General features: G+C 39.9%; 1 protein-coding gene across 1 annotated transcript in view; it reads left to right on the forward strand.

Moving 5' to 3' along the window:
- Nucleotides 1-7,496, forward strand: part of SLC44A1 (solute carrier family 44 member 1) — a 71,503-nt gene extending 64,007 nt beyond the window's left edge. Inside the window, exon 16 of the mRNA XM_058823664.1 lies at nucleotides 902-7,496. Within this exon, the coding sequence (XP_058679647.1) occupies nucleotides 902-925 (24 nt within the window). The 3' untranslated portion in view covers nucleotides 926-7,496. The remainder of the gene's footprint in view (nucleotides 1-901) is intronic.
- Nucleotides 7,497-10,775: the final 3,279 nt, after the last annotated feature.

Below are 10,775 nucleotides of genomic sequence, written 5' to 3' on the forward strand. Positions count from 1 at the left end.
GTAATATGCACAAAAAATTCAGTTCAAAATTTTATGTTAAACTCTGTTTCAAAGAATTGGTTTACCTTAAGTGGTTTTCCACTTACACTGTTGTCAGAGCTGACACTGACTGCTACTTACAGTTTTGTACTTGACTGCCTGAATCTTGGATGTTAAAAAGCTTTATTCAGCCCCACCCCTTGTAGAATTGCAAACCAAGGGTGGTTTTATTCTTAGAGGAAATTTTTTATGGACTCTTAGCCTGGAACTGGCTGAAAGTCCTCTTAGGATGGCTTGGAGATGCTGAGCACTTGAGGCTCAGAGTGGAAGTCTCCTGCTGAATTACTCCCAATTCTGCTGCTCATGTGATTGTCTTTGTTTGGAACTGTTTGGGCCTTGTGGTTTTCCATTTTTGGGCATTCAGCTCCAGTTGATTTGATTATGAAATACTAGGATCTTGCTTCCTGATCACAATGGGACACAGCAGTTAAATTTCTGAGACCTTTCCCCAAAGTAGAGGGCCTCAGTTATAGCTGGAATAGGATCATTATAAGTCTACTGTGTAACAGTAGTGCCCATAGTCCCAAAATTGCATGTCTGAAAAATAGATCAACACTGCATTTTTCTCTTTTTTTACAGAGTCTTTACTGCTTTGCTTCAGTTTCCTTGAAAAGCAGATATTTCTTAGATATGACAATTATTTCTTCTAGTGAAATGCCCTAAGTGCAGCTGTATTTAAAATAGATATTAGTAGCAGAGATGAGAAAACACTTTAGGAAGTTCTGTTCTTGTATCAGGGCACAACAAAAAACCCCACCTTTTCACGCTTTTTTCTTTATGGCTTCCAGTGACCCCTTTGACTCAATTTCTCCTTGTCCTTTGGCATCTGTCTAAGACTGTACTGTATGACTTTGTTTTCTAGGCCTCTGGAGCAAGCTCATCTTGAAACTAGCCAGCCATATTGGAACCCATTGACATTCCAAAACAGTATATATATACATATATACATACATACATATATATATATATATATATATATATATATATATATATATATATAAATAAATAAACAGCCAAAATCAGAGAAAAGGAACAGGGATTTAAAACTTTTTTTAACAATTATTTTTGTGAAACATGTACTCTTTTCATACGGGTGGCTTTTACAAGCAGCTTTATCATTGTTCCATTTCTTAAGTTATTTGTTGTGGTCATGGAAATGTTGATTCTTATCTGCTTGATATTTTAAAATCTGGAGGAAGTATCATTGTAAAGATAATCTGAAATCATGACTGGGTTTAGAGACAGATTTCCCATGACACTGCTAATCTGCTGAGAGTTTTACTTGTTTAATTTTTTTAAAATTTTCATTAAATTCAGGACAATGACATGTACAGAAAACCTTACATCAAGAAAAATTTCGAATTTATTTTTTCAAGAGGTTGTTTCAGCAAAAATTTGTTCAGTTGAAATGTGTTTGTAAGCAGCTATTTTACTTTACAGCCCTGGCAGGGCACAGTTCTGTTTACCAGTATCAGATATCACAATAACCAACTCCTCAGGTATTTAGGTGTGTGGGAGCCCTTGCATCTCCTATTAAACAGAACCTACAAAATGGGGACAGATAATTTTTATATGCAATTAACTTCCTGCTTACCCTACTTTTACCCCTCATACCCATTGCCCTCTATCTTCCCCCTGAGTTCAGTAGCCTCCTTCACACTTCAGCAGTGTTCCTTTGAAGGGTATGGATTCTCCATACAGGCAAGTGAAATAACAGATTGTTAAAGCTCGGTCTTAGCCATACTCATGATTAATTCATGACTACATACAAAGATGCTGAGGATGGGAAGAGAAATGAATTGTACTGCTGTACATAAAAAAAGTACTGTATGCTTCATTTCATCTAATGAGAGAGCTCTGGGAGGTAGAAAGGATCATTCCTTGCCTGTTGCTTGATCCATATTTGTACATACTGTAGTGAGTGGCTAAAGCCAGAAAGGGCAGAGAAACATTGCTTTGGAAGTGTAGCTCCCAGGATAGTTACCTGAAATTATTAAAGAGAACATGCTGCTTTATTATTATTATATACATAATATACATAAATATCTCTTCAGTCTGGAAGTTCACCAGATATGAATGCTAATATTCAATTATTCAGCATAGTGAATTGGTAAATGCATAACTGTATTTGCTAAGAATTTATGATCTGTCTATGCTATATATTCCTTTTGTTAACATTTTTTTAAGAAAACTATTTTTGTTATTGTAAAATTAATATTTCAGAGCAGAATTTTTAAACTATTGCACTAAATACAAGCTGTCTACAAATAATGATGCCTCAATGGTTCAATCACTCCATTCCAGAAAATCTTTTGAAAGAGTAAGAGCCTTTCTACAGAAGCTTTATGATGGAGTAGAGAGGTATGTCTAGGTAAAGACATGCACAACTTGTGTAATCAAGGTTTAGTAAGTAAGCAGTTAACTGTGCTTCCTTTCAGACTATACCAGACTTCTAAATTGCTGCTGAAGGTTTAAATAATTATTTAGTGTCATTTAGCTAACTAGTGCTCTTATCTTTTTGGCAATAGTAAAATGTTTCACTTTTGCTTCCAGAAGTCATTTGAGAACTTAAATTTGTTCCTTTTTTTCCCTGTAAGCCAGTTAAAACAATTTACACTTTTCATATCACAGAACCCAAACTATTTGAATGGTACAAAAATAAAGACACATTCAGAAAGGATAGCTGTTGGGGAGGCAAAGAGACTTCTCCAATCCTGGAAGCACTTACTCATTTAAGTGAACCATATCTGTAACTACTAGCATCAGGAGGGCTCTCTAAGTATGGAAATTGCAACATACACATATGTGTAAGTGCTGACTGGATTAGAGCTTCGGCCTAGGGATCCAAACTGGAGCACAGATGAGGCCTCTCTGTGCAAGTTAGAGGTCAGACTTGCCCAGAAGAAGCATTGGAGCAGCCTTACTTTGGTGGAGAGGAGACACTCCTGCAGTACCAGTGTCTAAGACAGCAGTGGTACTCAGCACCAGATCAGAGGGATTTAGAAACACAAATTTAAAAACTAGCTTACATGAATTGTAGAAACTGGTTTCAAGACTAAAAGACTTACCAAGTACCCAGTTGCTTCCAGCGAATCTAGTTTTAATCTTGTTTGGAGGTTATTGGAAGTGCTTAATCAAAGAAGCCTTGTATTCTGCTCATTTTGATAAGAAAATTTTGCCATGACTGGTTCCACAAGTTTGTGTTCTCCACTCACTGGATGTTCTGAGTGGGAACTGTACTCTGTAATTGCAACTAGGACTGCAATTGGTAACAAATTTTGTATTTTTGTATGACTTGACTGTGCACCATTTTTATAGCAGTTTATCCTGTCTTAAAAATAAATTTGTTTATTTACATGGTGTTTAAAAGATACAGGCAACACTTTTCTATGGGTAGTTGTAATGTTTAAGTGAGAAACCTATATCATTACAAAGTTCTTAATAAAAACATGTGCACCATTCTTGAGTGTATATCCAGCATGCAGAGCTTTTCAGTCTTGACAAAAAGGCATTCCATCCACACACATGCTTTCCAGTGGCCCCTTAAAGCTTTTGAATGCCCGTTGAAGTACATTTGCAACAAACTCTTCCAGCTCTGTCTTGTGCACAGAGATAAGCAGAAGTCAGAATTCTGAAAAGATAACTTTTCAGGACAAATTTAGACTGCTTTCCTTTCCTAGTGGGGATAGTGGAGTGGGAGGACATTTTGGCATGTAAATACCATACATAAATTTTGGCAGTAGGGGTGCTGGGGTCTGCCAGCTGTGAGGGATTAAATACTTCTTTTGACTGTTGGTTATTAAAGCCAGTGTATGGTCTGCTTTGTGGGAAGCAGTCTAGACTAAGTAGAGAGTGATGCTGCACTGAGAATAACAATGCAGGAAGAGCAGATGAGACAGCTAAAACACAGAAATCATCTCCTCAGAAAGTCCATTGAATTGAGTAGTGCTAAAAGACTGGAGATTTAGGCTGGACAATTTGGGTTTAGAAACAATTATTGAGATTACTGCTTCCCAGCATTTGGCTTCTGCATCATGGCCTCTGACCAATTAAGTTTCAAATAGAAAAAACATACCAATCCTTAAATTGTTAATTTTTTTCCCACATTATTTTTTCTGTTTGGAAGTTGAACAGTACCATGTCATCTTTACTGCTTCTTCCAGCCTTAGAGAATGTTTTTTATTGTTATTCTTTTGGGTCTCATTTCTATATTGCTCTCTGAGTAAAAGAGTGGCAAGTGGCAGAGTGTCAGCTCCCCTTTGTCCCTTGATCTTACCACATTCCCTTTTACCTTCTCGAGGCAGTGATTCAGGAAGGTAGTGAATGAGAGGGAGAGTATGTGCTAAGCTAAAGTTCTGAGGTAGAACTTTTTTCTTTTTTTGTCTGGTATTACTCCATCACTGTGGTTAGAAGTGCAGCCAGTCACTTCTAGAGTTTCACTGCTGCTCCAGAGCTAGACTTAACACATAGAATGGCCAGCTTAGATTTGCATCTTTCAGCTTTCCATGAGCTCCCAGTGCCAGAACCAGGATGGGCTTCTAAATGTGGCCTTACATTGGCATAGTAAATGAAGGACTTTTTGCATTTGGAAAGTGTTTTCTGTAAGGGAGACCTAACAGTGGAAAATGCTGTTAAATGTTGTGGTGGGTTGACCATGGCTGTCACATACACTGCTACTCTATTGCTTGCTCAGGATGGGAGAGAGCAGTGAAAGGACAAAAATACTGATCTAAGTGCAGTTATAAGCAAATAAGGAAAAAAAACAAAACAAAACAAAGGCAATCATTTACCAGCAGATCAATGCCCAGCCAGTCTCCAAGCAGCAGCTGCTTGTGAACTACACTCACCCCAGTCTGACTGCTGAGTGTTACATTACATGGTGTGGAATATTTCTTCAGTCTGTTCAGGTCGGCTGTCCTGGCTGTGTGCCCTCTCATCCTTTTGCCTAACCCCAAACGACTGCAGGGGTCATAGAGTGGAAAATAGGAAGGCCTTGACCCTGTGCAAGCACTGCTCAGTAGCAGGTAAAGCTTTGTGTTAGTAGCACTGTTGCAGATCTAAAACACAGCATCTTGCAGGTTGCTGACCATCCAGTCTAACCCAGTACACAGCCCACCTACCTAGTAATTAATCCAAGACTTGCTCCCTGCATTTCTGTACAGCATCTTCTCAGGGTGGTTACTTCTTTTCTGAAAGGGCTTTTTTTGCAGCAGGCAATTAGCCTGCTCCACAGTGCTCCCTTTCATGGAGGGAGCAGGGGATGTTAGCTCTTACTCTTTCAGCACATAATGGGGATATAAAGCAAAAATGAGCCCTTTCTGTATCAGTGTTCTGGCAATTGAGCAGCCACTGTTGGAAACAATATACTTAATGTGCCCTCAGGGCATGCACTTTAGTGGTTTGCTCTTGAGTGGTTATGATGTATTCTATGAATGTATGTTATGGAGTCAGAATAAAATGCATGTAGCAGACATATACGCATCACCATCTAGTGAGCATTTAGTTCAGAGTGCATATTACATGCTATATTGAATATGGCACAGTCATTTTAAGAAACAGTTTTAAGATTTATAAGTAGATACCTTACAGCATTCCCGTTTTTAAAATCATGGCTTGGCCTGTGCAGATACCATTTACTAAATCTAACTATCACTAGCCCATTGTTTCTTGAACAGCTTGTGTCACATTATCAACACAGAAATTCTATTTCATCTTTGTGAAAAAACCAAAAAGACGACAAAACAACCCTTGTGTTTCCCAACACAAAACCCAACAGGCTTATGTGAAGCATTTCTTACCCTCAGCTTCTTTGTTGGGATGATGAAAGTTTACTTTAAATATTTCATTTTCAAATGCTCTTCCAACTATTTCGTCTCTGCTGTTATTTCCGCCATGTAACAAGATTATGGAGACTAGTAAATCTGTATTTCTGGTGTTCTGTAGCAAATACTGTTTTCAAGGTATTTTTTTCTTTTATATTTAAAGAGATGAGAGAAAAGATGAAACTCATCTCCTGTGATGTGGGTTATGTATAAAAGGCAAAATTTCTGGTCTGGGATGGAGCTGTGATGAGTCTTGCAATCTGCTACAATCAAGCCAAAGCTCCTCAGAGACCAGGATTATGAAAATATTTCTAAAGAGAACTGGTAGCATGAATTGATCTGAAAATACCCATTTGAGGGTTAAATTATCTGGCATTCATTGGAAAGACATCTGTTAAAATGAAACTAGCAGAAAACCAGCAAATGCCCATCAGATTCTACTCCCCTGTCTTACTGAGTTCAAGTCATCATATTTGAATATGATGACCAGAATTGGTGTAATAAGCATTTGGTACTTCTCTACAGAAACTCCCTTTAGAACCAAAGTTCCAAGAATTCAGAGTAAAAGTACCAGCTGACTTTAACAGAACTAGCCTAATTTCAGTTATGTTAAAGACAGCTATGGCCTCTCTAAGTATGTGATTTATAAGCAGATACCTTACAGCATTCCTGTTTTATGCTGGCAGCATAGGTGGATACCATTCCTTAAGTGTACCACCTCTCCTCTTTGGGTTAGTGGGAATTAGGGGCAGTTTATTTCAAAAAGCTATGGTGAAATTAGGAAACTGACTAGTTTTGAAACCCAGCAGAAGTTGTGCACTGACTGGAGTTCCTGCTATAAACATGTTTTTTAACTCAAATACCATGTGTCCTCCATGTTGGTATTAGTTGGATCCCTCCCTGCTGCTCAGTCTGAAACAGGAGAGTATCTCTCATTTGAAAAAACAGCAGCACCAACAATCTTATAATGTCTCCCAGGGGAGTGAGGGAAGAAAAAACAGAAAGGTGGTTTTATTTCTAATGTAGGACAGAAAAGCTGCCAGAAGTTAGGTGGAGCCATGGAGAGCAGATAAAAAATATTCCACAGGATCTTCACAGTAGTTAAGAAAATTCACATTCCAATTCAGACATTTCACAGCAACATCTCCCGTGTCCCACTTTAATTTTACTTTGGAGCTCTTCAGAGCAAAATGAAAGTGGAATGCTATCCCTATAGAAAATAATTATTTCTATATAATGAATTGTGTTGCTGATTACAGAAACTACTCTAAGGAAAAAGGAAAATCTTCTGAACAGATTTTAAAGGCTTGACAGTACTTGCATTGTCATAGTCCATCAAAGCTTCATCTGGAAACGAATTTTTCATCCTCCTTTACTCATACTTCTAACAGGGCAATCAAACCCCTGGACTGGCTTAGTGATTTACATTGAATCAAGATCAACTAACAAGTGCTCCTTTTTCCAGTGGAATGCCACCTCCTTTGAGAATGGGAAAAGTAAATGTGACACTGTTCATTGTTGTCTTGAGAACTTAAACTATTTTATACTGCAAGCTGTGAATGCAGGAAGAGAAAAGAAATTAACAGTGCTGATCTAATCTTAGATTTTCTGTGTAAACTGACATTGTGCCAGGATACTGATGCAAAACTGTATTTTAGTCTAAGAAATGTATAGATTTTTTAATGTATCAAAATAAAGTTTTCCTTTTAAGTAAGAAAGAAATTTCTGTATCATCCATGTGGTGTGTGTAAGCCATGCTCTCTTACTCAATACAATACAATCTCATGTTCCTGAGAAGCAAGTCAAATTTTTGCTGAAGTTTTACTTTGTTCTGTGCCTGCTCTTTAGCTGAGTAGCTGTAGTTATACTGGATATACTGTCCTGTTGCCAAGAAAAGCATTCTGATGGTAATGCTTTCTGAGATGATCGTGTTAATGGCGTTTGGTAGAGGAAAGGCAGGAGATTTTTGCTATCTTCTCATTGATCCTCTCACATCTCTGCTTCTCAGCTTCCCTCCAGAGTCTTGGAAACTGCCCCTTTAGGCTAATGGTTACACCCATCACCACATTCCTCAGCCTCTCTGATAGGCTACAGGGTGTGCTGAAGTCTGTCACATACAGAAGCAGTTGAAAAGTTCTTCACTGTGAAAGGGGAGGTTGTGGTCACACATGCAGAAGAGTCCTTGCTCATACCCAGGAAGCAGGACTGTCAGGGCTCATAAGGCTATCTGGAGCATGCTGGTTCATAAGATGCTTTGCCTTACCAGGACCACTGTTGGGCAGTGAACAGTAGGGAGGCATGAAGGAGATCTTGCTATGCATTTTGAGCCATGCAAGCTGCATATCCCAGCACAGCACCTCTTGTGGCACCATTACCTTGTTCCTCAAGGACCTGTACATATCCCCACTCTGCACAGCTGTTCTAACAGCTTGGATGTCTAAAGATAGATGGTGAGTAGACTCAATAACAGAGGCACATACAGTCACAAAGATTTCTTCCCCTCTCCTCGCTGTCCCATAGCACAGCATATTTCTGCTTCTTGCTGACAGGTTTTTTTTAACACTAATACTCTAATGCACTAGTAGCGAAGCCGAACCATGTCTTCTGCTTCTATTTTTCTTTACTGCAAACCACTTCAGCACTGTATTTGCCTGAGATAGTTTACTTTATCTGGAAACTCCTGCTGCTTCTGAAATGGAGATTGATGCCGTTGCGCTCATCAGTCATCATCATCATCAGTCCATCAGGAGGAAAAGGACCAGACAGCCCATCAAGCAGGACCTCTGCACACAGGCAGGGTCCATGCTTTGTGCAGAGGTCTGCACACATGTGTCCAGAGTGTTCTGTTGCATGTCAGTGTTCTGCAGTTCCACTGAAGGTATGTGCCCTTGGCTCAGAGTGTCTATTTCACGGTTTATTAACAGTGAAGCTGCATGGCTAGATGGGTTTAGCTGCACGGAGAAAAAGAGGCTCCAGAGATAACCTTCATCAGGAGAGGTGTTAGGGGCAGGAGGCATGAAACATAAAGGTTGTATAAACCCTGTCTGGTTTCCACTGTATTTTGCCTATGTCAGAGCTGCAGAACAGGAGCTCTTTAGCTTTATTTACACTCTTTAGCAGTGAGGGATTGAAGCACTGTCTGCAGAGATCAGTGCTCTGAAACAAGAGTTTCATGACGTCTAGGAGAAAAAAAACCAGGCACCTAAAGGTGGGCTGCAGAAGGCTAGTGAGAGAAGCATATGCAGCGAGAACAGAATGGGACATGGGACTTGCAAGGTAAATTTCAGGGTACTGTGGTGGATTGTGGAAGAAAACCCTGCTCTCCTGCTGTTAGCAGGGATCTGGAGACAGAGGACTGGAGCTGTAGAAGCAGGATTTTTCCTTCAACCACACAGCAGTTCACATGGCAAGACATTCTTCATGTGGTGGGCATGTATCTCTGACCACTTACCTTTGGGACTCAGCCCCTGGCATTGGCAATTGCAGAACAGCACAGGCAGCTGCCTTCTCAGATCCCCACTCCCTGAAAAGCCCTGCTGTCTGGGAGATGAAGGACTAGTCTGCTTGCTAGCAACACAGCACATGTCCTTGGCTGCTGAAGGAGCTCTCCTGCCATGTGTAGAGGATGTGACCCTCTGTATGCAGCATTTGGTGTCCAGCAAATGGACTTATTCTCCAAGGCAGGGAGCTCAGATCCTGTGCTGCTGGGTCTGGAATCACTCCTTCCCTCCACTCTGGGCCACTGACCCAGTTTTAGTCACTGGTATTTAGATGTTAGTTTAATGAAGATTAGCTAGTGCCCAGGTAGTGATTATTCAGAATTTCGGATTACTATTAAATTATGAATGTGTGAAATGGATGGAGCTTGCACTCCCACACACAGAAAACCTAAAAAGGCTGGTTTTCTGACAACTACTGCCATCATCTTCATCTAGTGCTTATTCTTGTTTACCTTAAATATGCTAAAACTAAAGTGAAAGAAAATCCAACACCAGAGCAGATTTTGTGAGACCCTTACCAGGGCAGTCAAAGCTAGAAATAAAGCGTATGAGAGAAGCTATTGAATTTCTGTATCTCACTCCCTCACCTGACAGTAATCAAGTGGGAGACCAATGAGTGAGCAGGTATTTCACACTGGAGTCTTCTGAAGAAGAAATTGCAGACCTGAACCCTGTGCCCTAGGAAAAAAAAAGTCTGCCACAATCCCAGAAATAGTGATGTCTTCTGTTTTTAATTGCTTTTCTGTTAGCTCTTGTATTCTAGTTTTAAATATTAAGTCCTGAATACAAACCTCGGACAAAAAATATTTGCTAGGCATTGGCAATGCCAGATGAGGCACGGTGGTCTGGCTGCTTCTCCATGTCCCCCCATCTTTGCTTAGATAGGAGAGGTTTGGCTCAAATATTTGGACACCTGCCTGTGGCCAACACACTGCTTATCCACCAAAGACCTCCTCCTCTGTCACCTGGGACATCTCACTTTGTGTCTCTGTGCCTCCCTTTCCTCAAAGGCTGAGTACATTAAAGATCAGTCAGTTCTCAGATACAGCAGGAGGACAGATGAATGAAATAGGAACAGGTAAGGCTGTGTGTGAAACTGGGATCTAAAAATGCCTCTGCAGCTGCAAGAGGCAATTAATTGGGTGGAATTTGTATCCTATGCAAGGGAAATGATACAGACATGAACAGACTCATTGCTCAGACTCATTGCTCTTCTGATAGTTAAAATATCTGAAAACTTAATCCTCCATTAGAAAATCCCCTCCAGTCTTTTAGTGGGTCTTGATACTTCACTGTGCCTTTTTGCCAGAAGAAAAATCCACTTGTTGGAAGGTGTGCTGAGTGTCTTTCAAATCTCTTAAAATTGCACTGCCCCTAGTAACAGCAACAAACCTAACTTTAGTACCTAATGTTG

This window comes from Ammospiza caudacuta, chromosome Z (genome assembly GCF_027887145.1).
Source record: "Ammospiza caudacuta isolate bAmmCau1 chromosome Z, bAmmCau1.pri, whole genome shotgun sequence".
Lineage (NCBI taxonomy): Eukaryota > Metazoa > Chordata > Aves > Passeriformes > Passerellidae > Ammospiza > Ammospiza caudacuta.